The sequence below is a fragment of the Taudactylus pleione genome, unplaced genomic scaffold (assembly GCF_031769625.1).
Source record: "Taudactylus pleione unplaced genomic scaffold, aTauple2 ptg000013l, whole genome shotgun sequence".
NCBI lineage: Eukaryota > Metazoa > Chordata > Amphibia > Anura > Myobatrachidae > Taudactylus > Taudactylus pleione.
Genome location: NW_028284416.1, coordinates 1,697,360 through 1,715,609, shown reverse-complemented (window position 1 = coordinate 1,715,609; position 18,250 = coordinate 1,697,360). Strand labels below are relative to the sequence as shown.

The 18,250-nt window shown below is 45.3% G+C and overlaps 1 protein-coding gene across 11 annotated transcripts in view; it reads right to left on the bottom strand.

Moving 5' to 3' along the window:
• Positions 1-18,250, bottom strand: part of LOC148542285 (uncharacterized) — a 116,241-nt gene that overhangs the window by 86,137 nt on the left and 11,854 nt on the right. For 3 of the 11 annotated variants that reach the window (XM_088469731.1, XM_088469728.1, XM_088469735.1), the window contains exon 2: positions 1,790-1,868. The exons of 6 other annotated variants lie outside the window; for them this stretch is intronic. In XM_088469731.1, coding sequence (XP_088325857.1) covers positions 1,790-1,856 — 67 coding nt within the window. In that variant the 5' untranslated portion in view covers positions 1,857-1,868. 2 more of the 11 variants (XM_088469745.1, XM_088469737.1) reach the window with 2 other exon arrangements.

Here is an 18,250-nt window from a genome sequence, read left to right as displayed (position 1 = left end):
GGCCCTTAGTTCTGTGCACACCATGCACCAACAATTACGCCCACTGACCTCTTATGCTTCCATGTAGTGTTTCCCTGAGGAATGTAATATAAGCAATTGTAAAGTGCAACGGAATCTGCTGGGCTATATAAGAATTGGAAACTGTTAATAAATAAATAAAATAAATAAGTTTACTTGCCAGCATTCCGCCTGCCCCCTCCAGGAGAGGGGGTAGCCAGGTCAGCATAGCGGGGGGACCAGCGCAGCATAGGGTGGGGCATAGCTGGGGACGTTATCCACCATTAAGGGTCACGATTTCAGGAGCCCCTGCTTTGGGTATTCATGCCTCCCTCCAGCTGCTGTGGAACTACACATCCCAGCATGCTTTGCCACAATTTTGCTATTAGGGCATATTAAAACTGAGATGCTGGGAAGTGTAGTTCCACAGCAGCTGGAGGGCCACAAGTTGAATACTACTGTTCTAGATAAACAACGGCCTCCCATCTCCATCTCAGGGAAATATTCAATTAGCTGCGAAAAAAGTCCCGTACTTTTTGCATGCCGGACTTTTCGCCGACATCGCTGGTTTTCCATGCGGATAAGTATCGCGCTCGTTCCCGCTTATCCCCGTATTCAATTCCAAATCAGCGAAAACGGAACCCGGTGAATTCAAAACCAGGGAAAAGTCCTGTCAGCCTGACACCCCCCAAAAGATGCACTTACATTGGGGATCACTCTAGATACTCCCGAATAGCCCTGCTGAAGGTATTTGGGGTACTTAAATGCTCTCAATAGCTGCTAATTAGCATCTTTGCAGAAGTGGTGAAGAATAGCATTTAGCAGTATTTTTTGGTGAAAATAAGTAGTCCCAGCAAATTTGGGGTACATGAAAATGGGGGCTAGCATATTTTAAAGTTGCTAAAGTAAAGTTTTAAAAAGCAGTAAAAATCCACCTACCAAAAGCACCTGCAATCTTAAAAACACCTGGGGCACACTTGGGGACCCCCCTGGGGTCTATTTTGCTAGTTTTTTAGTTAGTCCCCCAACTTTAGTTTTTTCGACCCCAAAATGAAAATACTTTTCTGGGGTGTTCTTAAGGTTTTTTTTTTACTTTTTCTGACACAGTTTACCTTTGGGGGGCTGTCCCAAGGGTGCAGGGTGGTTCCCGCAAGTTTGCACCCCAAACCCCAATTCTGCACTTTTTTGCGCCTAGTATCACAGGCGAAACTTTTTCGCCTATTCCAATGCATTGACTTTCTGCACCGGCGAAAAGTCTTTGGAATTGAATACGGGGTTAAGTTTTCGCCTGGCGAAATGACGTCCCCGGCTAAAGCTTTTCGCCGGATACGGCTTATCGCGGCTAATTGAATATGGCCTTCATGAAACCAACTATAGAAGTAAAGTTACCCCATCTCTCTGCCTTACAGGTACAAGCAGATATGACAGGACTGTACTATAAAGGACAATATATCCTCTAATGTAAAATAACAAGATTTTAGGTCCCCTACATGCATGACCTACATGAAGGCCGACCAGCATCCAGGTGCTATTTATATGGACACAGGTCATGGATTCTAATATCCTTATATTTTATTAAAATATAAGAACCCCCCACCTCCCCAGCTGTTGTAGAACTACATAATCCAACATTTCCTGCCATCGTTTTGCTATTTGGCCATGCTAAAACTGCATTGCAATGCATGCTGGGATTTGTAGTTTACCAACAGCTGAACAGTCACTTATTGCCCACGCCTGACCATACACCATCCGTTTGTTCGCTCATGTACGCCAGAGTTCCCGATCTCATTACCAAGGTTTACGGCGCAGAGCAGTGTTAGCGCAACACACAGCCGTTCCGGAGAGCAGAGCTTTTTCATCCTGACTCAATTCTAGAAGTACAAACACAAAAGGAGCAGTTAGAGATTATTCACTATAACTATGTCGCCAAATGGGTATTTAAGAGAAGTTAGGCTGTAAATAATAACCATGTTAGTTGGGCCTGTCATGTCATGATGAGGGTTTCGGTGTATTTTGAAAGAACTGGAACTGCAAACTTTTTTTAATATTGCTATTATGTCTAAACTAAAATTATCATCAACGTCGGAGTCAGAATTCTAAGGTTTATATTTTGAACATTTGCAGAGCCGTAACTAGACTTTTTGGTGCCTTGTGCCAAAGAGAGCATTGGTGCCCCCCCCCCCCCCCCCCATTTTTTAAATAGTGACATAATATAGTGCACCTGTAAAAGGGCCAGGGAAGAGATAGGGGAGGCCAGGAGATGCTGGGGATAAATAGGGACATAATATAGTGCACCTGAGAGAGGGCCATGGCCTCATGGGGAAGGGCCAGGGAAGAGATAGGGGAGGCCAGGAGATGCTGGGGATAAATAGGGACATAATATAGTGCACCTGAGAGAGGGCCATGGCCTCATGGGGAAGGGCCAGGGAAGAGATAGGAGAGGCCAGGAGATGCTGGGGATAAATAGGGACATAATATAATGCACCTGAGAGAGGGCCATGGCCTCATGGGGAAGGGCCAGGGAAGAGATAGGGGAGGCCAGGAGATGCTGGGGATAAATAGTGACATAATATAGTGCACCTGAGAGAGGGCCATGGCCTCATGGGGAAGGGCCAGGGAAGAGATAGGAGAGGCCAGGAGATGCTGGGGATAAATAGGGACATAATATAGTGCACCTGAGAGGGGGCCATGGCCTCATGGGGAAGGGCCAGGGAAGAGATAGGGGAGGCCAGGAGATGCTGGGGATAAATAGGGACATAATATAGTGCACCTGAGAGAGGGCCATGGCCTCATGGGGAAGGGCCAGGGAAGAGATAGGGGTACTCCTGGGGCAGCTAGGAGATGCTGGGGATAAAAGAAGAGGAAGCTACAAGCAGGGCCAGATTAACAATGGGGCAGATGGAGCTACAGTACAACTCCAGGCCATACATGCCGACATTCAGTTCCCTCGTTCCGGGAGGGAGCTGAATGTTTGTGTACAGTGGGGGGCGTGGCCGGGCGATGCCGAGGGTTTAGGGGCGGAGCCATGCAATCATGTCATAGTGGCTCCGCCCCCTCTTCACAATGTCAAAAATATTGGCATTGTGCAGCAGGGGGCTGAGCCACGATGACGCGATTCAGCGCGAATCGCTTCATCGGGCCCCCCGCTGTGGGGGTTTCTTGTAGTAGTTGGGGGGGTCAGGCGGCAGCCGGGAAGCTTGCCTGCCTTTCCGGGGGGTCGGGAGCGGCACCCGATATTCAGGAGGCTCCCGACCAAATCGGGAGGGTAGGCAAGCCTGCTCCAGGCCTCCACATAAAAATAGGCCCATTGTCATGACAACATGTTGACTGATCTGCTCTCCACACGGTCAGCCATAAATCATAAGTAGTGAAATTGTATTTCTATTTACCTCACAAAATAAAGCATTTTTTTTATTTTACATATTTATGGAGACATTGGAGTATAGGGGTGTACACGCCCACATGGCACTGGCCACACCCACACAGCACTGGTCACACCTCCTCTGCTTCTCATAATAGGCCGTTGGTCATTTTTAGCTCCAGGCCCAGGGTTGTGTGGGCCCTGGGCAAAGCAATGCACTGGGGCCCCTACCCACCCATTCATGGGAAAAAAAATTAAATGGTCAATAAAATTAAACTCTTCTGCATGCACATCAGACCTCCACACATGCAGATAGACTCTGTCTGACTGATCTGAAGCCGGCAGAAGAAGTGAAACTGGGACTGAGGTGAGTACTCATCCCGGGGTGGGGGGAGGTTAGATCAGAATACAGTGCACCGGCGGCGGCTTTTAAAAATATCACAAATTTACCAACTGGCCGCAACTGCAGGGGGCGGGTTGATGGGCCCCTACAAGCTTCGGGCCCTTAAGCAACTGCCCAACAAGCCCAATGGAAGAGATGGCCCTGTCCAGGCCCATGTGACCCTCAATCCGGCCCTGGCTACAAGTGAGAATGATAACAGCAAAATTGACAGGCCCAAACAGCGCCCCCTGCCCTGCGGTGTCCTGTGCCATGGCACAGGTCGCACTACCCTAGTTACTGCCCTGGTTATTTATCTGGGTACATTTAGGGGCCTATTCATCATCACTTAATTTTTACAAAACCAGGTGAAAATGCACATTTTCATCAGCAATTGTAAAAATGAAGTATTCGGGCCATTCATCAATAAGGTAAAGCAGGAGGTATCACAGATATCTCCTACTTACCTTCCGCTTACGGAATGGCCCACTGTCCCCATACACTAGTATCACAGATATCTCCTGCTTACCTTCCTCTTGCGGAATGGCCCGCTGTCCCCATACACTAGTATCACAGATATCTCCTGCTTACCTTCCTCTTGCGGAATGGCCCGCTGTCCCCATACACTAGTATCACAGATATCTCCTGCTTACCGTCCTCTCCCGGAATGGCCCACTGTCCCCATACCATAGCATCACAGATATCTCCTACTTACCTTCCTCTTGCGGAATGGCCCGCTGTCCCCATACACTAGTATCACAGATATCTCCTGCTTACCGTCCTCTCCCGGAATGGCCCGCTGTCCCCATACCATAGTATCACAGATATCTCCTGCTTACCTTCCTCTCCCGGAATGGCCCGCTGTCCCCATACACTAGTATCACAGATATATCCTATTACCTTTCTCTCCCGGAATGGCCCGTGGCCCCATACACTAGTATCACAGATATCTCCTGCTTACCTTTCTCTCCCGGAATGGCCTGCTGTCCCCCTACACTAGTATCACAGATATCTTCTACTTACCTTCCGCTTGCGGAATGCTGTCCCCATACACTAGTATCACAAATATTTCCTACTTACCTTCTGCTTGCGGAATGGCCCCCTATTATACACAGATATCTCCTACATATCCTTTCAAATCCCTCCACCCCTGTCCGGCTCCTTCCGCCGGACATCGGGACTCTTGTGCGCATGCAAGATTCACTGTTCCAAAAAGGAGCAGTGAAGCCGCTCGCTGGGACAGCTGATGTTCGAATCAGCTGTCTCAGCGCCGGCAGGCCCGCCAATAGCCGTGGCAGGCTCCGGTGACAGGAGGCGTGGCCTAATCGCAGGAGGCATGGCCACGCCCTCTTGCCGAGAAAAAAAAAGATTTGCAGCGTGCTGCGCGCTGGGGAGGGGGGGCGCTGAGCCCCCTCAGCCCGGCGCAAAGCCAGGGGGGCGCGATCAGTGTGATCGCTCCCCCGCACAGGCATAGGAGACTGCTGTGGCTGCTGTGAGGGGGGGAGCGGCACCGGACCCGGGCCCCCGCCGGGCCCCTCAGGAAGCCCGGGCCCGGGTAATCTGTACCCGCTCCCCCCCCTCTCGACGCCCCTGAGCGCCGGAGCAATGATGAATTGCTCCCGTGTCGAGTCAGCGTGTTCATTATTCGGACATCGATAATTAACATCTTGAATAGGCCCCTGAGTCTGTGTAAGGACACCCCTGTTTAGGCACACAGGGCTTGATTCAGACCTGTTCGCTAGCAAACGTCCGCTCGTTTCTTGTCGACGTTAGGTAATCTGCGCATGCGTATGCTTCGCAATGCGCGTGCGCGAACTACTCATTGCGATCGGGAACCGCTCGCTCGCCCTGCAAAGACAGCCCAGTGTAATGAGTGTCAGGAGAGGCCGTTTGTGGGTGGTAACAGGGGCAGGCCATTAAAAACGGGGGAGTGGAGGTTCTAACGCAGGCATGCCTGATTATTTTAACGCCGTTTCAGGGGCGTGCATAAATAACAGGCAGCGTCATAGTACACGTCACTTGGCTTGTTTTTACACTCAAGTCCTTGCAGTGCTTGCGGTAGGGTAGAGTCTACCACAAGTGCTGCGATCCCTTCCGATGGTCCTCGATGTACCAATGTTTACACACACTTCCTAGAGATGACGTGCGCTAGTGGGCATCTCTAGACACACTATTGCGCGTATATTTACACAAACTGATCGCTCGCCAATACATAGTGGGCGTGCTTATGACTTGTCCTGCGAGTCACTTAGCCGAATTTGCATACGCCGGGAGCGAGCGATCGCATCTAGCGAACGGGTCTGAATCAGGCCCACAGTCCATGTAAATTAGAATAGGTATCCAATCTCCTAGGGACAGCAGACAATCACCTGGACACCGGCCCTCTTTCTGTATGTATGGAAGACTGCACAATGCCACTTCCTCTGCTTCTCCTATTTCTATACAAGATGCTTTTCTGTATAGTAGCTGCCCTTAATCCGTACAGGGCCGGTGCAAGGTTTTTCGGCATCCTAGGCAATACTTCAACCTACCCCCCCCCCCACCCTCCCCTGCATAAGCCGTCTTAAACGCATTCTAACGAGGTCGCCCTGTCCCTGCTCCCTGTCTCAGCCCGCCTAGGCTCCAGGCACGGCTCAGAGAACAGCACCCTGAGTGGCCCAATCTGTCTGACCCCACCCTTCTCTACCCTCAGTAAAGCCGACAGCTACAGTGTTGATTACTTTTAATAGTTGCATAGATTAAATGTATTTACTTATTTTATGTTCTGCAGCCTACACCAGCAGACCCCTATGGTAGTCTTATGTGAATGATTATATACAAATAATTATATTACTACAGTAGTAGTTTAATTATTTGTATACAATAATTCATATAAGATCACTACACAACACAAAACTTGCTGATCTGATTTACCAACACATTTTTTTTAAAATCATATTCTTCTTCGCAGGCTCAGCCAATCCGCCGGCAGTCCTGCTCCTCGTCTTTTGCGAAGGAGGAGGAGTTAGGGCTAAGTGAAGGAGAGAGCAGGCTGGCCGGGGGGCGGGCGGCCCACATTAGTAATCAACAGTGCATGTGTGGCAAGGCAGACGATCGCACAGCAAGGCATAAGCACGCCCACTATGTCTTGGCGTGCGATCACTTTGTGTATGCAGACGCCCACCAGCCTATCTGAAGACGCCCACTTGTGCACGTCATCTCCAGGAAGTGTAAGCAACCATCGGTACATCGGGTAACATCGGATACGATCGCCGCGCTTGAGATTGACTAAACCCTACCGCAAGCACTTCAGTGTGAAATACAACCAGGTGACGGGTACTATGATGCTGCCTCTTAATTATGCACGCCTCTACAACGGCGTTAAGACGCTCAGGTACGCCTGCGTTCACACCTCCACTCCCCCGTTTCTAGTGGTCAGCCCCTGTCACCACCCACAAACGGCTTCTCCTGTCACTCACTCTGCTGGGCTGTCTGTGCGCAGCGAGCGAACGCTTCCTCAGCCTTCGCACTGTTTCACGCAGGCGCACTGCATACGCATCCGCAGAGTGCAAACATCGGAGCGAACACTTCTTAGCGTCCGGGTCTGAATCAGATCCATAGTGCAGACTCTCAGGCTATTGCGTTTACCCCTCCGGCTCAGCACCAGGCCCACTGTGTATGTTGGATTTAGCTCTCTAGTCTCTGCATGTACGGTCGGCACTGGTTGTCCTGTGCGGAGTGTTTGCTGTAATTCTCAGCACCATGCTAGATGGAGAAGTACCCTACTTGTAATCCCGCAGATCAGGGCGGTACATAGTCAAGGCTGTCTGGATCATTTCCGACCACAATGTTCTGTACTGTAATAATACTGATAAATTCCTTGTATAATAATATACTGCATCTCGTGTAAGTGCACTCTCTCACTGTCAGATAAAACTGCTATACTGGCACACGCTATTCAGTTTTGTATGCAATAAGTAGAACCTGTTTCACTGCGCAGACAGCCAGGACATTTGTTGGAATGTTGGAAGCTACATACAGCACAGTCAGATTCTGGCAGCAATGGAGAGTTACCTCCTGGGGAGAGGTGTTGGGGATAGTCTAGAGAGCTTCAGAAGTGCTATACAAGACATCCAGGTGACTATGTATGTTTCAATTCAGAAAAGTTGAATGTTGGATGGTGTCTTGTTTTTCGTGTGTCTAAATTTTGGGAGGTATAATATATATCCCCCCTTCCTAATCTCTGGGGATATCACTGTTCAGATCCCCCTGCCTAATCTCTGGAGATATCACTGTTCAGATCCCCTTTCCTAATCTCTGGGGATATCACTGTTCAGATCCCCCTTCCTAATCTATGGAGATATCGCTGTACATATCCCCCCTTCCTAATCTCTGGGGATATCACTGTACAGATCCCCCCTTCCTAATCTATGGGGATATCACTGTACAGATCCCCCCTTCCTAATCTATGGGGATATCACTGTACAGATCCCCCTTCCTAATCTATGGGGATATCACTGTACATATCCCCCTTCCTAATCTATGGAGATATCACTGTACAGATCCCACTTCCTAATCTATGGGGCTATCACTGTACAGATCCCACTTCCTAATCTATGGGGCTATCACTGTACAGATCCCACTTCCTAATCTATGGAGATATCACTGTACATATCCCCCTTCCTAATCTATGGAGATATCACTGTACATATCCCCCTTCCTAATCTATGGAGATATCACTGTACATATCCCCCTTCCTAATCTATGGGGATATCACTGTACATATCCCCCTTCCTAATCTATGGAGATATCACTGTACAGATCCCACTTCCTAATCTATGGGGCTATCACTGTACAGATCCCACTTCCTAATCTATAGGGCTATCACTGTACAGATCCCCCTTCCTAATCTATGGAGATATCACTATACAGATCCCACTTCCTAATCTATGGGGATATCACTGTACAGATCCCATTTCCTAATCTATGGAGATATCACTGTACAGATCCCACTTCCTAATCTATGGAGATATCACTGTACAGATCCCCCTTCCTAATCTATGGAGATATCACTGTACAGATCCCACTTCCTAATCTATGGGGCTATCACTGTACAGATCCCACTTCCTAATCTATAGGGCTATCACTGTACAGATCCCACTTTCTAATCTATGGAGATATCACTGTACAGATCCCACTTCCTAATCTATGGAGATATCACTGTACAGATCCCACTTCCTAATCTATGGAGATATCACTGTATAGATCCCCCTTCCTAATCTATGGAGATATCACTGTACAGATCCCACTTCCTAATCTATGGGGCTATCACTGTACAGATCCCACTTCCTAATCTATGGGGCTATCACTGTACAGATCCCACTTCCTAATCTATGGGGATATCACTGTACATATCCCACTTCCTAATCTATGGAGCTATCACTGTACAGATCCCCCTTCCTAATCTATGGGGATATCACTGTACAGATCCCCTTCCTAATCTATGGAGATATCACTGTACAGATCCCACTTCCTAATCTATGGAGATATCACTGGACAGATCCCACTTCCTAATCTATGGGGCTATCACTATACAGATCCCACTTCCTAATCTATGGGGCTATCACTATACAGATCCCACTTCCTAATCTATGGAGATATCACTGTACAGATCCCACTTCCTAATCTATGGAGATATCACTGTACAGATCCCACTTCCTAATTGAAAAAGCATATTTGTGGCATAAAAAATATATGTTGGATGAAATCGTTATCAGTTTAGAAGTATATAAGGAATTAAAGAAAATACCATGTATTTGTTTAAGCTATATGTTACTTATTGCAACTCTGAGTGTGTTTAAAATAGAATATACTTGTAGTTCAACATTAGGCTGTGTAAGAGGATAAGGTCATTCGTAGAAGAGTAGTCTTAGAAGATCCTAGAAGCTCCTTATTTGTAAAGTAACTGTGTTATTTATATTCCAGCATGAAGACGTGTCATATATGGTGTATGTATGACTTGTTTGAGCAATGTATACTCTGTATCAGTAGACTGGAGGCAGGCTTGTAAGCTCACTTACGGTACATGTGCAATAAAGACCATTTGCTTTTCACACTTGCTGTTTTGAAAGAGTGCTACAATATTTGGAAGCTGCCACCGAGATACATCTGTAAAATCTCTCAGTGAACAAGGAACGGGGAACGGAGACCTGAAGTACGGGATCACAAGTGGCCACAAAGGTAAATATTGTTATCTGACAATGATCACCGTACTTCTAGTTCCTGACCTCTGACTTTGCTGAAAGGTATTTACAGTGTTATTTACGTAAGTGTGAAATTGCAACTATTTATTTGTTTATATATAATATGCATATAGAAATGGTACCAGTTGATATTCCCTTTTTGCTGTTTATTTAAGAGATTGTTAAAACCTTGTTGACCATAGTATAAAATGACTGAATGTATATGAGTGTGATTGGGCTACTTTTACAGAGCCAGGATCTGGTCAGGTTCGGATTTCAAGTATCACTTCGGCAGGGGCGTAGGGAGGGCAGCTTCAGTGGAGCGCAAGCTCCAGGCGCAGCAGCTGTCCGTAGGGCGCCTCGCGTTGCTGTGTACCTGGCAGCTGTCTTAGCTGACAGCATGCCGGGCGCCAGCATTGAACTGTGAGCGCTGGCCTCTGAAGCGATCGGAGGCTAAGGAAGCGTTCCCAGTAATGCAGTGTGCGGGTGACGTCATGACATCACCCGTGCACTGAGGAGCCGTCGCGGCCGCGCCTGCTGGATCTAGTTAGATCCAGTCAGGGCGCCAGCGGCAATTACATCACGGCCGACAGCTCAGGTAAGTACTGGGGGGGGGGGCAGAACTACAGGGGGGACAACGACACAGAACTACAGGGGCACTACTGGGGGTACTGCATATGGGCACCTATACAGGGGACACTGCATAAGGACACCACATCAGGGGGCATTGCATATGGGCACCACTACAGGGGGGGAACTGCATATGGGCACAACTACAGGGGCACTACTTTAAGGGGCACAACTACTGGGGGCACTGCATATGGGCACCTATACAGAGGGCACTGCATAAGGGCACCACTACAGGGGGCAATGCATATGGGCACCACTACAGGGGGCACTGCAAATGGGCACCACAACAGGGGGCATTGCAAATGGGCACCACTATAGGGGGCACTGCATATGGGCACCACAACAGGGGGCATTGCAAATGGGCACCACTACAGGGGGCACTGCATATGGGCACCACAACAGGGGGCATTGCATATGGGCACTACTAACGGGGGCACAGTATGGGACCAGAACTACAGGGGCACTACTTTAAAGCTTTAAAGGGCACAACTACTGGGGCACTGCATATGGGCACCTATACATGTGGCACTGCATAAGGGCACCACTACAGGGGGGCACTGCATATGGGCACCACTACAGGGTGCACTGCATATGGGCACCACTACAGGGGGGAACTGCATATGGGCACTACTACAGGGGGCACAGTATGGGGGGCAGAACTACAGTGGCACTACTTTAAGGGGCACAACTACTGGGGGGACTACATATGGGCACCTATACAGGGGGCACTGCATAAGGGCACCACTACAGGTCACTGCATAAGGGCACCACTACAGGGGGCACTGCATATGGGCACCGCAACTGGGGGCATTGCATATGGGCACCACTACAGGGGGGAACTGCATATGGGCACTACTACTATTATAGAGCTATACTTGCAGAGGTATTAATTAAACTACAAAGGTTGTATAAAACTCATAGGAGTAGATGTACGAAACCTAGAAGCGGTATCAGCGCACGTTATGTGCGCTGATGCCGCTTCTTCCCGATGTATGATCGGGGGTCTGGCCGGTAAATGACAGGGGCGCTACGCGCCCGTCATTATCGGCGCTGCTATCTACAAGATAGCAGCGTCGAGCGGCAGGGCCATGTACGATCGGTCATACCGCATGACCGTTCGGCCGGCTGTAGGTGTCGTTATTGACAGCTACAGCCTGGCGCTAGCCTATCCCCACAGCAGGGACAGTGCTATGATTTCATAGCACCCAGGGATGATAATAGGGGTAATATTGATACACAATGGGAAAGTGCAAAAAATATGTGTAAAGAAATGTTTCCAATTAAGGTTGATTGGTCCAAAGTTTTTCTGATTAAACAGACTCCTATTGAAGGAGCTAGAGAATATAATGCTAGATTCAGAGGGGTATTCAATACGGGAGCGAAAAGTCCGTGCTGGACTTTTCACTCCACATCGGAGATTTTCCTGGGATAAAGTATCGGGCGCGCGCCCACTTTATCCCCGTATTCAATATCAAACCTACGAAAACAGGAACTTTGCGAAGTGGGATCTGCGAAAAAAAACTAAATTTATCTGGAATAATTTGTAGGGCCCTCCTAAAACTGTAAAAACATGGGGGATCACTATGGGTACCCCCGTTTTAGCCTGCAAATGAAAGTCGGGGTTTTAAATAGCCGCAGCAGGTGTTTTTTTCCCGACGTTGAAGAAGTGATGCAGAAGAGCACTTAGGTTATTTTTTTCATTTTTTTAAGTGGTCCCATTAAATTTGGGGTACATGAAAATGGGTACTAGCATATTTTTATGTCCCTAAAGTAAGTTTTAAAAAATTCTGCAACTAGGCACCTGCCGCTAATAATCTATTCTAGAATACACCTGCCGCTAATAATCTATTCTAGAATACACCTGCCGCTAATAATCTATTCTAGAATACACCTGCCGCTAATAATCTATTCTAGAATACACCTGCCGCTAATAGCTTATTCTAGAAAACACCTGCCGCTAATAATCTATTCTACAAAACACCTGCCGCTAATAATCTATTCTAGAATACACCTGCCGCTAATAATCTATTCTAGAATACACCTGCCGCTAGTAATCTATTGTAGAATACCCTGCCGCTAATAATCTATTCTAGAATACACCTGCCGCTAGTAATCTATTCTAGAATACACCTGCCACTAATATTCTATTCTAGAATACACCTGCCACTAGTAATCTATTCTAGAATACCCTGCCGCTAATAATCTATTCTAGAATACATCTGCCGCTAATAATCTATTCTAGAATACACCTGCCACTAATATTCTATTCTAGAATACACCTGCCGCTAGTAATCTATTCTAGAATACCCTGCCGCTAATAATCTATTCTAGAATACACCTGCCGCTAATAGCCTATTCTAGAAAACACCTGCCGCTAATAGCCTATTCTAGAATACACCTGCCGCTAATAGCCTATTCTACAAAACACCTGCCGCTAATAGCCTATTCTAGAATACACCTGCCGCTAATAGCCTATTCTAGAAAACACCTGCCGCTAATAGCCTATTCTAGAATACACCTGCCGCTAATAGCCTATTCTACAAAACACCTGCCGCTAATAGCCTATTCTAGAATACACCTGCCGCTAATAGCCTATTCTACAAAACACCTGCCGCTAATAGCCTATTCTAGAATACACCTGCTGCTAATAATCTATTCTAGAATACACCTGCTGCATACCAGCAGAATAGCCCTGAACCTATTTCCCTATTGTTAAACACTTTTTCCCTTTTTTTTTTATCACCCCAATTTTTAAATCAATTTTTTGGGGTGTCCCTATTTTTTTTTAAACTTTTTTTGACACAGTTATTTTTAAGCTGTCATTCCCAGGGGTGCAGGCTATTTTTTTTTAAGCCTGCACCCCTAAACCCCAATTCTGCACTTTTTTTCCCCACCTATTCAGTGGTGAAAAGTTATCCCCGTTTTTTTTCAAAGACTTTTCGAGCCTGCGAAAAGTCTTTGAAATTGAATACGGTGTAAAACCAAAACCTGCGAAAATGACGTCATCGGTGCGAAAACATCGCAAAAACTGAGTTTTCGCTCCATATTGAATACCCCTATTAGAAGGGAAGTTTTAAGTTATTCAGGTGTCTCTGATGTATTTACAAAAGATGATTATAAGAGTATCCTAAATTGTGCTTTTGTAGAAGGATTAAGACAAAGTGTAAAGACTAGAATTCAGATTCAAGATCCCTTGTGGGCTACTAAGGACATTGGGCCTGATTCAGACCCACTCGCGAGCGGCTGTCCGCTCGCAAGTGGGTCGATGTTATGCACTGAGCATGCGCACGACGGAGGGAAGGAAAGTCCTTCGCTCGTTGTGTCCGATCAAAGGGGGCGTGCTGTCAATGTTGATTGACAGCACGCCCCCTTTGGTGGGCGTGCCGGGGGCGTGCCTCCCTGACGGGGACGCCACGGGAACGCCTCCCGTCAGAAGCCGGCCCACTGACATCACTAGTGATGTCAGTGGGAGTGATTTTGGCTCTGATAGAGCCAAAATCACTCCGGAGCTTGCGGTTGAAAACCTCAACCGCAGGCTCCGGCTCGCAATTTCGATGGTCGCGATGGTCTCGACCATCGCGGCCATCAAAAAGCACGCTCGTATAGCCTGTGGGTGGTGACCCACAGCTATACGAGCGTCCAGGAGGACGCTCCATGAAAATGGAGCCCGGCCCTCATTCAGAGCGTGCGCTCTGCTCAGAGCGTACGGCTCTGAATGAGGGCCATTGATACTGTGGCTTTGCTAGCAGCTCTTCATGAGGATAATATGGTGATTAGGAAAATTCAAACAGAAACGAAACTAATGAATCTGCAAATAGAAGCTGCAAAAGCAACTATAAAATGAGTCCAGTTTGTTTTAAGGTGCGTACACACTGGGCGATAAAGTGGACGACTGAACGATAACGATATCGTTCAGTCGTCCACTTTATCGGCCATTTTTAACCCCAAAAAGATGAACGTTAACGACGACGCGCGTTCCCGCGGGTCGTTCGTCATTATCGTTCATCGGGCTGACATGCAGGCCAACCTGACGATCTCGTCAGGTTGCTGCATGTCAGGGAATGGGGGAGAGAGCCCGGCGCTGAACGATATCGCTAATGATATCGTTCAGCGGCTGTGCTCAATGTCATGAACGACATTGAGCACAGCCTGCCGGGGACAACACTACACGATATCGCTCAGGGAGCATATCGTGTAGTGTGTACGCACCATAACAGCTGTAGCAGCTTACTATTTTGTTCATAGACATATGTGCTGATGTATGCTCAGGTATTATATTGCCAGAAGACTAGACATGTTACTAACGTTACACTTGTCAGATGCAATGTTTTAAACTCTGCAACTTTGTGGACTATAGCTTTGGAAATTGAACCCTGTAAGGTTCAAAGAGAGGAAAAGGTATATTTGGATACAGATAATGAGTTAACATTAAGCAAATCAGATGAGGAAGATATAAACAGGAGTAAAAGTTTGAATTTTACAGATTTTGCTCATGATCCAACAGGACTGTATAATGTATATACAACAAACTATTTCACTAAGACCAGACTTAACAGAAACACCATTGCAGAATTCTGGTTTAGTAGATGGAAGTTGTCATAGGAACAATGATACAGGAACATTACAATCAGGGTTTGCAGCAGACAATAAACTGTATACTCTGAAGTTTTGCTACCTGAAATTTTGTAACAGCCAACGGTACATCAGTTGTTGATCATAAAATTGTAAGTGAATGAAGTTGCTATACAGGCAGAACAAATGGGTATTGTACTAAAATATTAAATGTACTCCCTGATCAAACTAAACTAATTGAAAAAAAAAGGCCAGATGGGCAGGATGCCACATTGATAATAAATGGTATGGAAAGGGAGGTAGGCCTGTAATTCCCAATGTACTCTTGCCAGCATTGAGTCATGGATTGACCAATGCTGATAAGACTGCTATGCAGAATATAGTCCAAATATATTGGTATGCACCTGGATACTCAGCCATAGCTACCAGGTACTGTGCTTCGTGTATTATCTGGTTACAGAGTAGTGCAGGGAAGTCAGTGAAGACATTACCTAATCACCTGCTACACATCAAGGTCATTTCCAGATAGTTCAAATTGATTTCATCCAATGTTCTAAGTGTAGGATGTTAGAAAATGTGTTGATGAATTTTATGGATACACATTATCTAGAGTTACAGCTACTATTATTGCTAAAAGACAGTATAGAAATTTACATGTAGATATGGTATACCGGGATGCAATCGGGAAACCGGCTGCTTTAATACCGACAGCCGGCTTCCCGACTGTCATATCCCGGCGCGGGTGAAATGCAGAGACAGGCGCCCAGCATCCCAATCGAAGGGATGCCGGGTACCGCAAGCAGACAGCTGCGGGGGGGGAGGGTTAGGTTTAGGACTTAGGGTTAGGCACCCCCCCGGGAGGGTTAGGCTAGGGGGAGAGAGGGTTAGGCACCCCCAGGGGGGACTTAGGGTTAGGCACCCCCCCGGGGGAGTTAGGTTAAGGCAGCGGGGAAGGGGGGTGTTAGGAACTTAGAGGGGGGATTAGGGTTAGGCATGCGGCCGGCGGTATTTCATACCGTTTCTGGTATACCTCAGGAAATTTCCTTTGATCAAGGTATTCATTTATTAATTTGACTAGATTTTTTTTTTTTTTAACAAATGTATGAGTTGTCCAGTATAAAACAGCAGTTGTATACTTTGTATAATCCACAAATGCAAAAGTTTTAAAAAGAAACAGCAGTGCAATGGCCAGAGGCATTGCCAGTGGTCTTACATGCTATTAGAGTAACCCTTTGAGGACCTCTTAACTTATCACCAAATGAAATCCTTTTTGGAAAACTTTCTATATTGACTCTGAACTGTAATACCAGCCAAAACCAAGTCAATGATATGACTGTTACCTACATTTTATTATTTGCTAAACAGTGAAAACCGATTCAAGCTTCTGTGATAGGCACACAACCAATTCCAATTGACAGCGCCTGTCATAACCTGCATCTTGGATGATGAGAAGTTTCTTGAGATCTGGCTTGCTAATTGATCGGCGGGAAAGGTCCATATCAAGTGCTGCTGACAACACCTGCTGTGGTTAAAGTCAAGGAGAAGAGCACGTGGATACATGCATCCCATTGTAAAAATACAACAGATCCAGATAAAGTATGTGGATGTCCACCAACGGGCACAACCAACAAGTAAGGGATATTTCTGAGACCATAATAATGTTTCAGCCCTTACCAACGCAAGACACCATCACCCTGATAAAATCAGGAGAGGTAATTCTTGTGAAGAGGAAAAGTCAAGAGTCACAGAGACACTGGTAGACAGAGTTAATGGGTCCTCAACCAAACATGAAAATTATGGTTACTTCTGATGCTGTTTCTAATAAGTATATGTTTACCAACTTGTAAATGGACTACAGAAAATTATGAAAAGGAGAAACTATATTTGCATCAAAAGAACATTGTTAAAAATGTATCTCCAATCCTAGCATGTATTTGTAAATATTGAAAATACCATTCAGAAGAGCGATGTATAAAAAATATATATATTTTTCATCAGTTGATGGGAAGAAAACTAAATACAAGTAATTGTTGGGTTTGTACTCAAATACATGGTAGTCCTCATAATGTAGGTTTGATACCATTTCCATTGAATGCAAGTAAATTAGGTAAAAACTTGTGGAAACAAGACTAGAGGGGAATATAATACTATTATGCCCCCACATATAAGTTATTAAAACATAATGTTATTCATGAAAATATAACATACTATAATAAAACTGCTGAGCAAACAATAGGACAAAAATTAGTAAACTATAATACAATTAAATAGAAATTAAGTAATGTATAACCTTTCTACAATGTAATAAAATATTATTGAAGAGTAAGTTTCAAATAAAGAGTCGTCATGATAATGAAAAATATTCTTGGTGGAATCCTTCCAATTGGTTTCAAGTATATGTTCAGGATTATGTACATAGTGGAAAGGTTTATTTTTATTTTTTTTTTATTTTTTTAACATTCATTTTTATTGAATATTTTGTTAGGTTTTTTTTTTCAAATAAAAAAAAGAAAAAAGGGGTACAGAAAAAAGAAAAGATACAGGCAATAAAATATTTTTTTTTTTATTATTTTTAATATATTTAGTGATTTACCTTTGTCTTGAGATATGTACCAGGTATATTAGGTAAACTATGTAAAGATGGAACAAAAGATTCTGTAGATAATTATTGTATGAGAATCCAAAGGAAAATTGCTACATAAATCAAGTAAGATTAGAAATAATTATATAAGAATAGACAAAAGGGATATTTGTGCCACAACTTTAATGTAAGATTCTCTTTTGATATATAGAAATGTTTTATTAAGAAATAGGACATTGAAGTCATATTATTTTTTTCTTAAATAATTTTTTTTAGTTAAAAGATAAAATGTGTGAATATAATTCACAAAGAGAGTATTGATAAAGTATATTTGTGGCATAAAAAATATATGTTGGATGAAATCGTTATCAGTTTAGAAGTATATAAAGAATTAAAGAAAAGACCATGTAGTTGTTTAAGATATATGTTACTTATTGCAACTCTGTGTGTGTTTAAAATAGAATATACTTGTAGTTCAACTTTAGGCTGTGTAAGAGGATAAGGTCATT